Consider the following 15,188-nt stretch of genomic DNA (forward strand, 5'->3'; position numbering starts at 1 on the left):
ATTTTATTTTTCATGAAGAGCATATACAGGCGGAGTCTTTTTTCTTCTTCTTCATTTCTTCCTCTTTGTCATCTTTTTGGGAGGCAAAAGCTCGGGAAGGAACTGGGAGTAAAAAACGGTGCCAAATACAAAGAGGAGGGCCTCTCTCCCTTTACCTCTTGGTCTTGATTGTGCATTTTTGGCGTTTTTTTATTGGTCCTGTTTGAAAACATGAATTTCACGTGGATGGGAATAGGTCTGGGAGAGAAAGAGAGAGAGAGAGAGAGAGAGAGAGAGAGAGAGATCCCAACCAGGGAATGATCCATCGATGTTGCGTGATGGTTGTGGCTGGCGTTGCGCTTTTGCTGCCATTCTTCCCCCGAAGCAGTGCCTACCGTGTATATATTCTATTCTTCGCTAGTTGATACGCTTGCGATGGTCAATGACAATGAACTTGAGAGAGATGAAAGAAGACTGTGGCCCAGAGATGCTCTACATATAAATAGGACACACTTGATAGCAATCCAGTAGTAACCTACAACTATTCGGACGGCTACCCAGGTTCCAAGTATCCTGCCATTGTTAGTATGAAAAATAGCGACACGGTCAAAATGAGCGCACAAGTACGTTTTTTTTTCTTTTCACCGGGGGTTTGTAAACAAGGCCCAGACAGAATTGTCGGCCAGCGAGGACTTGAACGCGTTATTGTCCGAATCGCAAAAAAGCGACATGGCATTCCATGATGGTACAGCGGTGCTTACTTGGTCGTTTACCCTGGGCCTGATATCTGATGTACCCCATCCATATACACACACATGACCGAAACTTGAAGGATCAAGGTGGAATGGAATGGACCACATCCTACTGCGGCATGACACTTTGCCGTGAAAGTCCCCCATGTTTCCCGTCCTGGCGCTCTTGATATTACTCTCAGCGGTGTGCTCGCGCAGGACTCGCTGACCTGCCCTGCATGCGGCACACAACCCCTCAAAGTACCCCAGGTTCATCTCTAATATACCCAACTGAGCAATGTGCGTAGGGGAGTTTGCCGTTTGCTGACACTTGCCCTTCTTCCCCCACCGAGTGCGGCATCTCTGACCCGAGAGGCTGACAGCCACGATCGTTACCTGCCTAGTTGGGGCAAAGGAGAGAAACCAGCCCGCCCCCCCCGTCCCCCCCTTGGTTGCATACTCTTTTGTCTAAGCAGAAACAAAGAACAAGACCTCCCGGTGGTGGCGCGCAACAGATTGAGGTTGAGAGGCGTATCATCGCTGCCCTGGATTCCTTCTCATGTAACGTTTTTGTGCCCCCCTCCGAATACAATGGCCCGTGGAGGGTTGAGAAGTGCCGGGCTCATGCTCATGTAACAATAACGACGACCGGCACCGCCATCTGCAATGGATAATCCCCCCCCAAACGATGAAACGAACCAAACTTTTCCCCGTCGATGGGTATCGGTGTTGGATGAAGAGCAATTAATATATTAGGACCGGAATGTCTTGCTGTGCCGTAGACTCTGTATATCTGTCCCGGCATAGACATTTTACCACACTTTGATATTGTGATCGGGAAGCCTTCCGAGCGACTTTATATACTTGACTCATTTTCTGCTGCTTGGCGTGTAATCCATTCCGTCTCGGTGTGCACTCTCTTGTCCCTTTCCATTGTCCTTTGATCAGTCTTTTGCACCCGTTGATCCAGCATGTTCCTTCGGACCTTGCTGGCCACCGCGGTCTCCTTTGGCGCCCTTGTCTCGACGGCTCCCGCGCGCGTCTCGTCCCGCAGCGGCGGCGGCTCCGGCGGCGGCGGCGGACGGCTGACCGTCTACTGGGGCGCCGAGGATTCGTCCACCACCCTGGACGACGTCTGCGGCGACAGCTCGTACGACATTGTCAACCTCGCCTTCCTGAGCTACTTCTTCAAGGACGGCGGCTACCCCCAGCTCAGCATCAGCACCCTCGACGGCCCGTCGCCGGCGCAGCGGGCCGCGGGCGCGACGTCGCTGCAGGACGGCGCGCCGCTCGTGCCCGCCATCCAGAAGTGCCAGCAGAGCGGGAAGCGCGTCATCCTCAGCATGGGCGGCGCCCAGGGGTACGCCGACGTCACCCTGCAGAACGACCAGCAGGGCGAGCAGATTGCCCAGACCATCTGGGATCTGTTCCTGGGCGGCACCAACCACGCGGACCTTCGTCCCTTTGGCAGCGTCAAGCTTGACGGCATCGATTTGGGTGAGAAACCTGCCCCCCCCCTCAAACAAAAGAAAAGAAAAAGAGAAATAATCCACAACTTGCCATGATGCACAATGATCATGACCCGGAGCTAACATGATGGTGTGTGCGTGTGCGCGCGTGTGTATAGACAATGAATCCGCCAACCCGACGGGCTACGTCGCCATGACCAAGAAATTCCGCAGCCTCATGAACTCGGACCCCAGCAAGCAGTACGTGCTGACGGCGGCGCCCCAGTGCCCCTTCCCGGACGCGTCGGAGCCGCTCGACGTCGTCCGCCTGCTCGACTACGTGTGGGTGCAGTTCTACAACAACGGGGACTGCAACATTGCCCAGCCCGGCTTCGACGACGCCGTGACCACCTGGAGCCAGGGCATCGGCAACGCCACGCTCTTCATCGGCGCCCTGGCCAGCGGCGCCGACGGCGACCAGGGCTACGTGGACGCCGCCACCTTTGCCTCGGCCCTCGAGGGCGTCAAGGGCCTGGGCCTGCCCAACTACGGCGGCGCGATGCTCTGGGAGGCCCAGCTGGCCGTCAACAACGGCAACTACCAGAAGCAGATTCGTGGCTCGCTGTGAGCTGGATCACGACGACACGGAAGGGGGGAAGAAGCTTCATTGTATATATTGAAGATGTACGGAAACATTGGCTGTCAATATGCGTCTATCTTTTACTTGCCCGAACCGTGTTGCTGAAGAGTGTGCCATGATGAACTCTTGCTATGCAAGTGATGTAGTGAGTGACACGACCAGTCGACTTCGCACGAGTACACAGTATAAAGCACCTGGGATCTATCGCTGAGTGATGCCTCCGTGGCTGATCTTGTGGCACCCTCTATACTCTGTGGCGAATGTAATGTTTCCTTAACCGTAGTGCCGCCAATGGGGGCCGTTCGTGAGCTGTGCTGCATTGAAGCGAGCTACAAACTGCGGGGGATCGGCAATTAGCTAGTTTACATCGTCCTATTATTGAACTTTCCTTAGATTAACCTATATTGTGATTAATCTACCAGTATACAGAAACCCTCATAAATGCAAAGACTGCAACCGCACTGTTGCAGTGTCCGGCGCAAAAGTCAACGCCATGATTAGTCGTGTCAACGTTACCCCGAGTCTGGTGACGATGCCGGCAACTGAGGCAGGTTTTTCGAGACGCCGGCCTTTCGAGTGACTCTGAGCCGTTGGGGGGATATATATCGCCATTACAGCCACGCATATGAGCCGAATCGACCAACTATTCCAGCGCCGACCTTGCAAGAATCAGAATCAAGATGCGCTTCATTTCATATCTCTCCGCCGTGCTGGCATTCACCACCACAGGCGTGGTGGGAAAGAACATTGTCGGCTATTACCCGTCCTGGAAGAAGCAGTATGCCGACTCTGTGGACCTGAGCCAGTACACGCAGATCAACTTTGCCTTTGCCATTCCCGCCCAGGACGGATCCTTCTCCTTTGAGGGCGAATGGTTCCTCCAGTCCGTCGTCAACACCCTCCACAGCAAGGGCGTCAAGGCGGTCATGTCCATCGGCGGGTGGACCGGCTCCAACTACTTCTCCCCCATCCTGAAGAGCTCCACGACGAGCGCCAACTTTATCCGCAACATCATCAGCTACATCAAGCGCAACAACCTGGACGGCGTCGACCTCGACTGGGAGTACCCGGGCCGCCTGGGCGACAACTGCAACGCCTTTGACCCGCAAAACGACGCCAAGAACTACCTCGTCTTCCTGCAGGCGCTGCGCAAGCAGATGGACGCGGCCTTTGGGCCCCGCGGCAAGCTCCTGACGCTCGCGCTACGCGTGGAGCCCTTTGACGGGCCCGACGGCCCCATCGCCGACGTCTCCGAGTACGCCAAGGTCGTCGACTTTGGCAGCCTCATGCAGTTCGACATCAACGGCGGCTGGAACAACGTCACGGGGCCCATGACGCCCTTCAACTTTGAGCCCGGCAAGGGCCTGCAGGTGTCCTTTGTCTCGGCCATTGACGCCTGGACCAAGGCCGGCTGGCCCGCCGGCCAGCTCAACGCCGGCTACGCCTTCTACGGCCGCTCCACCACGGCGCTCCAGGACATGACCAAGGACCCCAACAACCAGTACCAGCCGCAGTCGAGCGTGGTGCCCCTCGGCGACAACGAGGACGCCCCCTGGTACGACGCCTGCGCGGGCGCGACGGCCAACTCGGGCACCTGGCAGTGGAAGCACCTCATCGACCAGCGCGTGCTCAGCAGCCCGACGACGGCGGCCTCGCCCTGGGTCCGGCAGTGGGACAATGTGTCGCAGACGCCGTGGGTCTTCAACCCTCAGACCAAAGCCTTCATCTCGTACGACGACCCAAAGAGTCTCAAAATCAAGGTCGACTATGCCGCGTCCAAGGGACTGGCTGGCGCGATGGTCTGGTCGCTCAACATGGACCCGTCTAGCACCCTGCTGAGCGTTCTTCGGAGCGGTTGAACCCGCACAGTCAGTGACGGAGCTCATTCGACAAGGTGATAGCGATATTCAAATCTAGTCTCAGAATACATATGTTGCTGTTTGCCCCTGTACTGTGATGCGACATGTTCTGAACAGCAGTCCAACGCCATGGTCTTTAGTCTTCAACTGTGTTTCGGGCGTTGAGGAACGGCCGCGTAATGTGAGAAAGCGCTATCAGATGGCAGAAGCAGTCGCGTATTAGAAGAAAAAAAGACCAAAATATTAAGCATATGAGTGCTTGAAATGAGAAGTAGTGTAATGACTGCATCAAGCCAGAAGCTTGACTAGTAGATCAGAGCACCAATAGATGGATCCAGCTATTGCTGTGCCAGTAGGCAGCAGCTCAACAGTCGTATTAGTTAAGGGGAGCGGAGTGTGTTGGATTTACCTTTTTTTGTAAATTTCAATTAATCAGATGAATTTTCAAACACGTTTCAATTCTTTGTCGAGATTGACCTCTGATTCTGTCGACTCGTGGCTGGCTTCACTTACACCGAGCCTGTTTGACCGCTGAGACGTCATCCGCCTGCCCCTCTTGGCTGTTGCCCCTCCAAGCTCATCCCCACGTTCCCCAAACACGAGCCCGCCTCAGGCACAACGCAACGTCTACAGCTCTGCCTGTGAACAAAAAAAAACGACGCTCAAGAGATGTCTTCTCCTGCCATTACCCTTAACAAAATCCTAGCTGCGGCTCCCGCCACGACCCGTGGCCAGCCTACGCAGCTGTCGACGGACAGCAAGGGCCAGCGTATAGCTTACGCGGTCAGTAGCCAAGGACTGCCCTCGGAGCTATCTGCGGCGCGGAAGACGCATCGGACAAGGCGCTGACGTGGTTCATTTAGTCTGGAAAATCCATCTTTGTCCGATCCATCGACTCGCCCGACGACTGCAAGGAATACACTGGCCATACCGCCGCCACGACGGTCGCCCGCTTCGCCCCCAACGGCTTCAAGGTCGCCAGCGGCGACGCCGCGGGCACCCTGCGCGTCTGGGAGCCCGAGAGCATCGACAATGCCGGCAAGGAGTACGGCATCATCTCGGGCCGCCTCAACGACATTGCGTGGGACGGCGAGTCGCAGCGCATCATCGCCGTCGGCGACGGCCGCGAGCAGTTTGGCCGCTGCATCACGGCCGACAGCGGGAACTCGGTCGGCGAGGTCATCGGGCACAGCAAGGCTGTCAACGCCGTCGCCATGAGGAGCCAGCGCCCCTTTCGCGCCGCCACCGTCGGCGACGACGGCAACATGGTCTTCTACCACGGCGCGCCGTACAAGTTCAACGACAAGAGCACCCAGCACAAGGGCTTCGTCTTTGGCGCCGCGTTCTCGCCCGACGGCAGCGCTCTCGTCACGGTGGGCGCGGACAAGCGCATCCAGCTGTACGATGGCAAGACGGGCGAGCCTGTCAGGCAGATTGGCGAAGGCGAGCACACGGGCTCCATCTTTGCGGTGTCGTGGTCCCAGGATGGCAAGAAGATTGCCACGGCGAGCGCGGACCAGAGCGTCAAGGTGTGGGATGTGGAATCGGGCAAGATCACTCAGAGCTGGAAGTTTGGAGATGGTGTCAGCGTTGGCGACCAGCAAGTGGGCGTAGCCATCCCCCATGGCCGTAGCGATGGTCTGATCATTAGCCTGAACCTGCGAGGCGAGCTTACATACCTGCAAGAGGGCAAGGAGCAGGCTGTTAGAGTGATCCAGGGTCACGACAAGGGCATCACTGCGATGATCCGCACGTCGGACAACAAAGGTACGGCGTTGTGGACGGGCAGCTTCGACGGCCGCATCTGCTACTGGGACATCAAAACCGGCACAGCCGCCACTGTCGACGGCCAGTCCCACACGAATCAGGTTGCCCAGCTGGTTGGCGCTTCTGGCAAAACGTACAGTGCTGGTTGGGATGATACACTCCGAACGGTGGACGAGGCTGCCAAAACATTCCTCGGGGACAGTATCAACCTGCCCGCCCAACCCAAAGGTGTTGCTGCGGCGGATGGTATCGTCTACGTTGCCACGACATCGGGCGTAGCTGCGTATAACAACGGAAAGTTGATCAAAGAGACGCCCACTGCCTACACGCCTGGCGCTATTGCAGCCACCGCAGGCTTCGTTGCCGTCGGCGCCGACCAAAACTCGGTCAAAATATACAAGGCTGAGTCCAGTGGCGCGCTGCAAGAAGCCCAGAGCCTTGCCAACTCGACGGGCACAATCTCTTCCCTTGCCTTTTCTCATGACGGCACGCATCTGGCCGCCGGCAACAGCGTCGGCAAGATCTACGTGTACAAATCGGGCAGCTGGGAAGTCGTCGCTGACCGCTGGTCGGCGCACACGGCCCGCATCACCTGCATCACGTGGGACGACACGGGCGCGTACGCCGCCAGCGGGAGTCTGGACACAAACGTCTTTGTCTGGTGCCTGGAAAAGAAGAACCAGGGCAAGCGCATCAAGGCGGCCAATGCCCACAAGGACGGCGTCAGCGGCGTGGCGTGGATCGAGGGAGGCAGGCTTGCGAGCGCCGGTCACGATGCGACCGTCAAGATTTGGGACGTGCAAAATTTGCCCTGAAATGTTTTGATTGTAGTAGAATGAAGCAATGGACGAAAAAATATGAGCTAGACCGAGAGCTAGATGAAAGGCCAATGAAATTCCAAAAGAATCGGACTCATGCCCGGGGTATCAAGTTGAAGTAATGTTTGAGCCGTGTTGTATTCGCAGATATGCCATCAGAAAATGCGCTTGGGTCTTCTAGTCGGCGGACATTTGCTGATTCTGCTCTTTTTGCACCTCTTCGGGGACAATATCCCATAGCCGCATTGCTGGCTGCTTTTCGGAAGAGACGGCGTGAGGAGGATTGCGGCTCTTGCTCTCTTCCACGAGCAGCTTCGACTTATCGACTGCCTCTTTGAGATCGGCAAGACTGAGAAATTTGTTAGATGCAATGTCTCCGCCTGCGCGATCATGGGCATACTCTGGTTTGGCATGCGTGGCGTAGCCTTCCGCGGCCAAGTGCTGGGCCATTTCGGTCTGGTGGTCATCCAAAAGCTCCGTGTTTGGAACGACGATCATGGGCACATCGAGCCTCCAGGCGTCCAATATAGTCCCCGTACCTACACGCCCGTTTAGCTTCCGCCGGGTGGGTGGCCTTGCAGGCCGGGACTTACCAGCGTGGCCAATGATGAGGCCCTTTGATCGCTCAGTGCCCAAGGCTTTGCATAGAATCATCTCCTCCGTCATGAGATTATTTCGCGACGCAAAAGTCTCAATTGAAAAGGACTCGGGAACTTGATCCTTTTGGCTTTCGACTCTGGCGGCTGCCCATGCTTCGTCCGGCCCGCACTGGACACGCAGCTCTGTGAAGCCATGGCCGGCCAGATGGCGCCAAAAGTCAGGCTCGAGAACTGCGGCCGTCAGCTTCCTGAAGCCAACCGTTGCACCAACCGTGACGAGGCAGTATCTTTTTGTGCTCCCGCCCGTAGCCATTTCATTTATTCTTTCGACTTGAGTTGTAGGAGGGTAGGTTGGGACCAGGTGTAAGTGAGGTAAGACATAACAGCTTCAAGCACTAAACACCAGTGTTTCTGTTAGCCGGTATTTACCCACCCATGCCAAAGGCTGAACTTCGGTAGGCCTTCCGTACCAGGGGCTTTTAGCCAAATTGCTCCGCCGAAATTTCGAAGCTTTTATCGAAGGCCTCAACTTTCCTTCCGCAACGCGCAACACGACAGACGACCGGATTTGCCATTCGTACAGTTGGTACTGTCAAGATGGCCTCCGCCCCCCGCGTCGCGAGCCTATGCGCCGCCGCCTGCCGACGCGCAGCACCACAATTAGCCCGCCACCGAATGATGGCCATGGCCGGCACGAGGGCCACTGCCTCATTCAGCACGAGTTCGATGCGCGCGGCCGAGCGGGCCTTTGATGGCGACGAAGGCGGCGAGAGCGCCCCTGTCGAATTGAAGCAGCTCGACAAGGCTTTCCTGGACCGCGCCACCCCCGAGGGCCTGCAGCAGCTCGACCAGCTTGCCAAGCTCAACGGCCACAACAGCATCGAGGCATACCTCGACGACAAGCTGCGCTACACGCCGGGATTCTCGACGCAAGACAAACTGCTCACGGACGAGCTGGCCAGGGACGACTCTGGCGGCAGGCTAGACCGCTCGGCGTTCTGGTACGACGAAGACGACCCCGACACATTTACCGAGGAGCACGACCAGTTTAACGAGGACGACATGATGTCCATGGCACACAACAAGCTGGACGAGGTCCGAGAGATGCGACACTATACCAGATTGGCCGTCTGGGAGATGCCACTTCTCTCCAGTACGCTACACGAGAGCCTTCCAATCGATGAATACTAGGCTAACAAAAACTCAGAACTCGCGAAACCCTTTGAGCTCCCTAAAGCTGACCAGGTTCTACGGTGGCGATATACGACATATATGGGCGAAGCGCACCCGGCCGAGAGCAAGGTCGTGGTGCAGTTCACGCCTCCAGACCTGGGCCTGACGGACGTGCAGACGTCCAAGCTGCGCAAGCTGGTGGGCGCGCGCCTCGACCCCGAGACGGACATGGTCAAGATGAGCTGCGGCCGCTACGAGCACCAGGCGCAGAACAAGCGGTATCTGCAGCAGCTGATTGGCACGCTCATCGCCGAGGCCAAGGACCCCAAGGACACGTTCGAGGACGTGGCCCTCGACACGCGCCACTACTACCGCGCGACCAAGGCCGCCAAGCCGAAACCGAAATTCCCTTCCGGATGGCGCATGACGCCGCAGCGCCAGAAGCAGCTGGCCGAGCAGCGCGCGCGGACGCTCCGCGCCGAGGCGCAGCGGCTGGAGGAGGGCCGCGTCGTGGACGGCCAGAAGAAGATTGACGGCTACCTGATGCAGAGGCTGGCGGAGGAGCAGACGAGGGCGGCCGCCGAGGCGGTGCCCGTCCCGGCGGGTCGCGGTGGTGCTCCGGCCCGCGCACGGAGATGAGGCGTTTGAACGGGTGAGCGCAAGCAGAGCGCAAGGAGAGCGAGACGTGTACGCTTGTTACTGGCATGCGTGAAAGCAGCCCGGATTCATTTAGCATTTGTATCATAGAAGGGCCGTGAAGACCCTGGTTTCATCAATAAAAATGTACAATATCCATGCGTATCGGAGAGCGCGCCAGACCCGACAGAAGTGAACAGTATCAGCGGCTGTGGACATTGACAAGCGCCGCTCTATTGTCTCTGTGGTGCAACTCATGGCCGCGGCTCCGAAGCTGGACGGGGTTTCGGTACATGGGCTCAGATTCTACATGTAGTTTGCTGTTTAATAAAGCTTTCACGATGGCGCAAACGAACTTGCGCACACACCACCGTTTTCTTTCATTTCCATGTAACATGTCTGCAGATCCAGTCATCATACGCCAGGCTCTTTGCAGACGCGCGACTCTCAGGTTCCCACTGGAGCATTCGCTGAACGAACCGCATGAACTCGGCCTTTTCCTCGCCATCGAGTATCACCTCCCTCTGTTCTAGAGAAGTTCGCTCTGGGAGTATACTTGGGACGGAAAAGGCGCCATCTGCGTCGAAGAACGTGTGGCGTAGCTGCCCCCGGGCGACGAGATGCGGTGGCGGGGGCCCCAAGAGACTGATCATTTCCGCGAGGTGCGCACGGCTCCGGTACTTGTGCAGTTCTGGGTCCTGGCCCGTGAACAGCGACCGGCCCTCGAAAAGGTCCCAGATCTATATGGCCAAAACGTCAATCCAACGAGTCGACAAGCGGGTGCACTCATAGTTTTTTTTTTTTTTTGCTCACCATGCAGCCAACGTTCCAAATGTCGACGCTATATGTCCAAGGTCCCTCCATGATAACCTCGGGCGCACGATAGATGTTTGGTTGTACATCCTCCAAATGTTCGACGCCACCGAATACAGCGGAACCAAAATCGCAAAGCACAGGAGCGCCCACATTCTTCGGCTTCATTAAATCTCGAGACGTATAGATGCATCTGCCTTCAATCTCCTTCCTGGGACTGGGATTTAAAAGTTCTTTCTGCTCAAAGTCGACGAGAGCTGAGTCATCTGAGAACTCAAACATGATGTTATCCGCCTTGATGTCTGCGGAAGTGATCAATACTCAACTGTAGTAGGAGAGTGAGCCTGAGGAACGAACATACCTGTGTGAATGACCTGACATTCTGTGTGCAGGTAATCCAGCGCCAGGAGTACACGTTGGAGAATAAAGCACACGATCAGTTGTGGCAACCTTCGTATAGGGTTCCGATGAAGAAAATCCCACACATTTTCGAATAGAGGTATATGCACAAGACATTGATGCGTGTCCCCGGGCCCTTCAATGTTAAATGAGTCCAGTAAAGACCTGACTGCGGACCGACCCGGGTGCTTTGTGGTTCTGGCATTAATGCGCGCGTAAATGCCAAGTTCATCATCCAGGGCCTGACCCATTGAAGCAGACTGTATGTATATCTTGAGAGTGACATAGCGTCTTTGCCTATTTTACAGTCAATCACACGCTCCAAGTAGCAGGACTTGCCGTCCAACATCTGGAGATACCCACTGCATGTCTCGCGCCAGCCAAACGGTGGAAGTGACGCCATAGCCTAGCTTTCCCACAACTTGATAGCGATCCTGGAATATTTCTCCTATTCGAGTTGGGTAATAACGAGTAGCGACATAACCTGGGATAGTCTCTTCTTCAATCTTTTGAGCCGCAGGTATCCGAGTAAAGTTTGAGGTGGCAAAATCAAGTGGTTTCCACGACCGGCGCAGAAATCTTGCGGACCGTATCGCAGAGAGCATGATTCATTCAAAGCGTCTTACAAGGTCGAGATAGCAATGGAAAGGACAGTCTCGCAAAGTGCCCCGAGTAAGAGAACAGGAGGGCAAGCTACAGTACCTGACAACTAGAGTCGGATGCCTAGTGCCGCCAGGTCTGGCTAGTGGGAACGGGCTGGTTCCTTGGCGATATCGGCGTCGATCGAAGCGTGCCTAGGTAGTTTTGGATAGAATGGCAATGTTTAATGCAACCGATGATACCTGGACAGAGAACGCGGCGGCAAAGAAGTATGTGTAGGGAGGCGGGTTGGTTGAGCAAGGCTGCTAGGGCCCACAGTGCAGCGCAACTCATAATATTCACCGTCTCAAATGCCCTACCTAGCTGTGACACAGCGCAAACAACACGCCCAGACTTGGTCAGCACGTTCTATTTGTGTGCGAAAACCGTCTGAGCAAACTAATTGTAATCTAGGCCGGCGAAGAAGCACTCTTAGCATCAACATGATACAATGTTCTCATCGAGGGGTTCTCCAGGTCGTTCATATATAAGAGGAGGCTAGTTACTTCTACAAGTTATATCGATATATTACTAGTCGGGGATTTAGTCGGTCAGAGATTCTAACAAAGACCATCTATATCAAGGCTAGTAGTAAAAATGATGAGAGCAGACTAGGGGGAAATGAAGGGGTGTAGAGTAGACTGTTACACGAGTGCTATTATTAAACTCACAATACGAGTGGCTGAACAGATTCATGAGCGTGTTCGAGACAGTGCTAGAGTAGTGTTGGGTAGCGCGGCAAGTACGCAAAGTTGAGCTTTTGTTCGTGCTCAGCTGCGCATGAATTCAGTGCTTTTCGAGAATTTATTAGCTATCCTGGATTTTTTTTTTTAAAAAAAAATTGCAACCATAGCAGGGGTGTGTGCATGGACGAGACAGAGTGTTGCCACATAGACCTCGCCAATATCGTACGACAAACTGTTCATCGAGACCGATGACAGGCTCCCAGAGCCTGTGCCCTCTATAGAGACGGGCGGTTGACGCCCCGTTCGAGACAGAGGTCGCCCTGGTCGACGGCTTGTTGGACAGATATCTAGCGGAGAGCCCTGACCGGCTGCAGCACAAGGCTGCATACTATCGAAACGTGCTTCACAACTGCTTGAAGGGTGACAATGAGCCTGTATTCACCCACCCTGACTTGCAGCTCAGGAACATCATGCTGCAGCCGAATGGGCGTATTGCAATCCTGGACTGGGATGTAGCTGGATGGCATCCGGCATTCTGGGAATATGCCGTTGCCATCTGTGCTCATTGGGGCTGGACGCACGACTGGCCCAGCCATGTCGGCCAATTTCTGGACGAGTTTCCGAATCATGTTGCCTGGATGAGTCGGCTGCGCATGATGGATAGATGGGTTTAGCGCTTCCCTTTGATGAGCAACATGAATGCCTCTCTGCCTTGAAAAAAAAAATCATAATGGCAGAATGCGAATTTGACTTGACGAAGCAACAATCTTGCCACTAGCTGTGGAATTTGTCCATCGTTAGCTATGGTCAAGGGAGTAAGTTCGAAGAACACGACATTGTAAATGATGTCATTGCGTGTCCCACGCCGAGAGTATACGCTGGAGAATCAAGTGCATGATATTTGGCGAAACATTCGCATGGGAACATGATAAATGAATACCTGTGTATACTCAAAGATATATTCATTGCTTCCAGATACTTTCAATAGATATTATGGTCAGATAACATCAGGTAATAGGGTCTGCTTGTCTAGTTTTTCTTGTTTTAGGTGACAATGACAGCGTATCAGATGGCCTGGCTTTTCAGAGAGTTTTGGTGATCAGTTAATAATGGAGCCTTGCTTCATTTACACGCGCTTCATTACTTTTTCTTGAACCTCAACTGCACAAGTTCTCCCCCTGGTTTTGAATCATCGCAATGCACCATGTGATCCTCGACCTTGCGTGAGAGGTTCTTGATGTACTTTCCCGCCCCCGGAAGACATGGGATGGAAGTACCATAATTATTAGAGACCCCATTTTGCCAGGGATTCTGCCTTGGTGTTGCGGCGCTCATCAGTATCCACAGCGCAGCCCTTTTTCTTTGGCGTGAACGTGCCGAGGGGCCCGGCGGTTTTATATTAACAAGTTTGACCCGGACCGGGTCAATGGCCGGGGGTGTGCCGCCAGATGGGGCATCTCCTGGGACGTAATCAGCAATGCCTAGGCCTATTTTCGGAGCGGTCCCGGCCGGGGTCCCGTACGGACTAGGCAAATGTGTCGTAGCATTTTGCAGGCAGTCCCGGCACCGCATGACCTGTGATGGCCTTCTGCCAACCCAGTAACGAACTAAGCAAGGGAAAAAGGATATCTGCAACCTGACTAGGGAAACGAAACGGAACGACAGTGTTGATACTTTCCTGTCCTGGCGACTTGTTGCGGCATCCAATCTCCTGGGAATGCTCAGAAAAGTGTTCAAAACGACAGGTTGGTTCCTTCCCAGTTCTCGCCTCATCAGCATCTGACCGAGTCACTCCCTTTGACCAATCCGTTCCTTTATCACACAATACGCTGTATCCCATACTTTGACCTTCTACAACCACTCATCTACAAAATTTTTCCTATCGTTCACGCAATGCATTTCCAAATTCTTGCCCCTGCTGCCCTCCTTGCTGGCATTGCCAGCGCTCTGCCCACCAACTCCTCGGTGTGTTCCATCCCATCACAAGCTGGCGGATAATTGCGACATTAACTTCTAACCCGCAACCTTTTTTTTCCTTCTTCTTATTTTTGACCAACAGGTGGCCATCTTTCCCGAAACCGGTTTCGGCGGCAAGGTCATTACCTGGCCCATCGACAGCAAGTGTCACGACATTGCCGACGAGGCTCCCAAGTAAGACACGGCAATCTCCATTTATTCTGAGAAGAAGAAGAACAAAAAGAAAGGAGAAACAAGATTTTGACATGATGTATCAAAGGCTAAAGACTGTTGGCTCCGTCCAAATTCGTGGCGATATCGTCTGTCACCTATACGAGTGCGTTTTACCTCCCACCACCGATCCTCGGGAACACTCGGCGTGTAAATGAAAAACAGTAAAAAAAAAAAAAGACTGACATGTATACGCGCAAACGCTACAGTGAGGCCGGCTGCAAGGGTAGCCACCTCGACATCGGAGCCCCCGGCGCTCTAGACCTGCTCATGATTTTGAAGTGGGCGGTTCGTGCCAAGGCCATCATGTGTGAGAAGACGGCTCCCAAGGAGAATTAAAAGAAAAACCCACCAAAAAAAGGCTTCCATTTGAAAGACCTATTCTTTTCCTTCTTTATTACATTTTTTTTTTGGCCATCAGCACTCAAGGTCACGGTGAAAGGCCATCTTTGATCACGCAAACGACCCGATCAGTCTAGGGGACAGACGGAGGTGTACACGCGGCGGTATCGATAAAGGTTGGGCGATATGTAGATAGTAAGAAGACAATCAATATCGAGTTCATCATCGTCGAAAGAAAAGAAAATCGAAACTGTGATACGGTCTTGTGTGACCCATGTACACAGATTGGCATGCTTCTACGTTCCAATGGTCGGTAGCTCAGGCCATGTCGCATTGGGGCTCGAGAAACAGGAATATGCCGTCATGTTGCAAGTACTTGTAGCTCTTCTCTTGGGACTTATCTCTTTGATTTCAACTCATCATCTGTTCTGAGCATCATTGTTACCGAAACCAACCTCAGCTTGCTTCTGCT

The 15,188-nt window shown here is 54.3% G+C and overlaps 7 protein-coding genes across 7 annotated transcripts; 5 read left to right on the forward strand and 2 right to left on the reverse strand.

Annotated features, from left to right (window-relative positions):
• Positions 1-1,681: 1,681 nt before the first annotated feature.
• V2A60_004348 (uncharacterized protein) lies at positions 1,682-2,786 on the forward strand (the record flags this gene model as incomplete). Its single annotated transcript, XM_083255668.1, has 2 exons — positions 1,682-2,207; positions 2,338-2,786. 2 exons carry the CDS (start codon positions 1,682-1,684, stop codon positions 2,784-2,786), a joined length of 975 nt encoding a protein of 324 aa, XP_083111794.1.
• Positions 2,787-3,478: 692 nt separating this feature from the next.
• On the forward strand, positions 3,479-4,657 carry V2A60_004349 (glycoside hydrolase superfamily; the record flags this gene model as incomplete). The annotated part of the gene is made up of 1 exon (XM_083255669.1): positions 3,479-4,657. The coding sequence occupies one exon, from the start codon at positions 3,479-3,481 to the stop codon at positions 4,655-4,657; it is 1,179 nt and encodes a 392-aa protein (XP_083111795.1).
• A 669-nt stretch (positions 4,658-5,326) lies between these two features.
• On the forward strand, positions 5,327-7,239 carry V2A60_004350 (WD40-repeat-containing domain protein; the record flags this gene model as incomplete). Its single annotated transcript, XM_083255670.1, has 2 exons — positions 5,327-5,440; positions 5,521-7,239. The coding sequence occupies 2 exons, from the start codon at positions 5,327-5,329 to the stop codon at positions 7,237-7,239; spliced, it is 1,833 nt and encodes a 610-aa protein (XP_083111796.1).
• Positions 7,240-7,419: 180 nt separating this feature from the next.
• V2A60_004351 (N-acetylglucosaminyldiphosphodolichol N-acetylglucosaminyltransferase catalytic subunit ALG13) lies at positions 7,420-8,154 on the reverse strand (the record flags this gene model as incomplete). The annotated part of the gene is made up of 3 exons (XM_083255671.1): positions 7,420-7,591; positions 7,643-7,781; positions 7,836-8,154. 3 exons carry the CDS (start codon positions 8,152-8,154, stop codon positions 7,420-7,422), a joined length of 630 nt encoding a protein of 209 aa, XP_083111797.1.
• Positions 8,155-8,438: 284 nt separating this feature from the next.
• V2A60_004352 (mitochondrial 37S ribosomal protein mS35) lies at positions 8,439-9,653 on the forward strand (the record flags this gene model as incomplete). The annotated part of the gene is made up of 2 exons (XM_083255672.1): positions 8,439-8,994; positions 9,049-9,653. 2 exons carry the CDS (start codon positions 8,439-8,441, stop codon positions 9,651-9,653), a joined length of 1,161 nt encoding a protein of 386 aa, XP_083111798.1.
• Positions 9,654-10,030: 377 nt separating this feature from the next.
• V2A60_004353 (kinase-like domain-containing protein) lies at positions 10,031-11,113 on the reverse strand (the record flags this gene model as incomplete). The annotated part of the gene is made up of 3 exons (XM_083255673.1): positions 10,031-10,390; positions 10,464-10,765; positions 10,825-11,113. The coding sequence occupies 3 exons, from the start codon at positions 11,111-11,113 to the stop codon at positions 10,031-10,033; spliced, it is 951 nt and encodes a 316-aa protein (XP_083111799.1).
• Positions 11,114-14,080: 2,967 nt separating this feature from the next.
• Positions 14,081-14,713, forward strand: V2A60_004354 (uncharacterized protein; the record flags this gene model as incomplete). Its single annotated transcript, XM_083255674.1, has 3 exons — positions 14,081-14,152; positions 14,247-14,338; positions 14,584-14,713. The coding sequence occupies 3 exons, from the start codon at positions 14,081-14,083 to the stop codon at positions 14,711-14,713; spliced, it is 294 nt and encodes a 97-aa protein (XP_083111800.1).
• Positions 14,714-15,188: the final 475 nt, after the last annotated feature.

This window comes from Cordyceps javanica, chromosome 3 (assembly GCF_051103115.1).
Source record: "Cordyceps javanica chromosome 3, complete sequence".
Taxonomy (NCBI): Eukaryota; Fungi; Ascomycota; class Sordariomycetes; order Hypocreales; family Cordycipitaceae; genus Cordyceps; species Cordyceps javanica.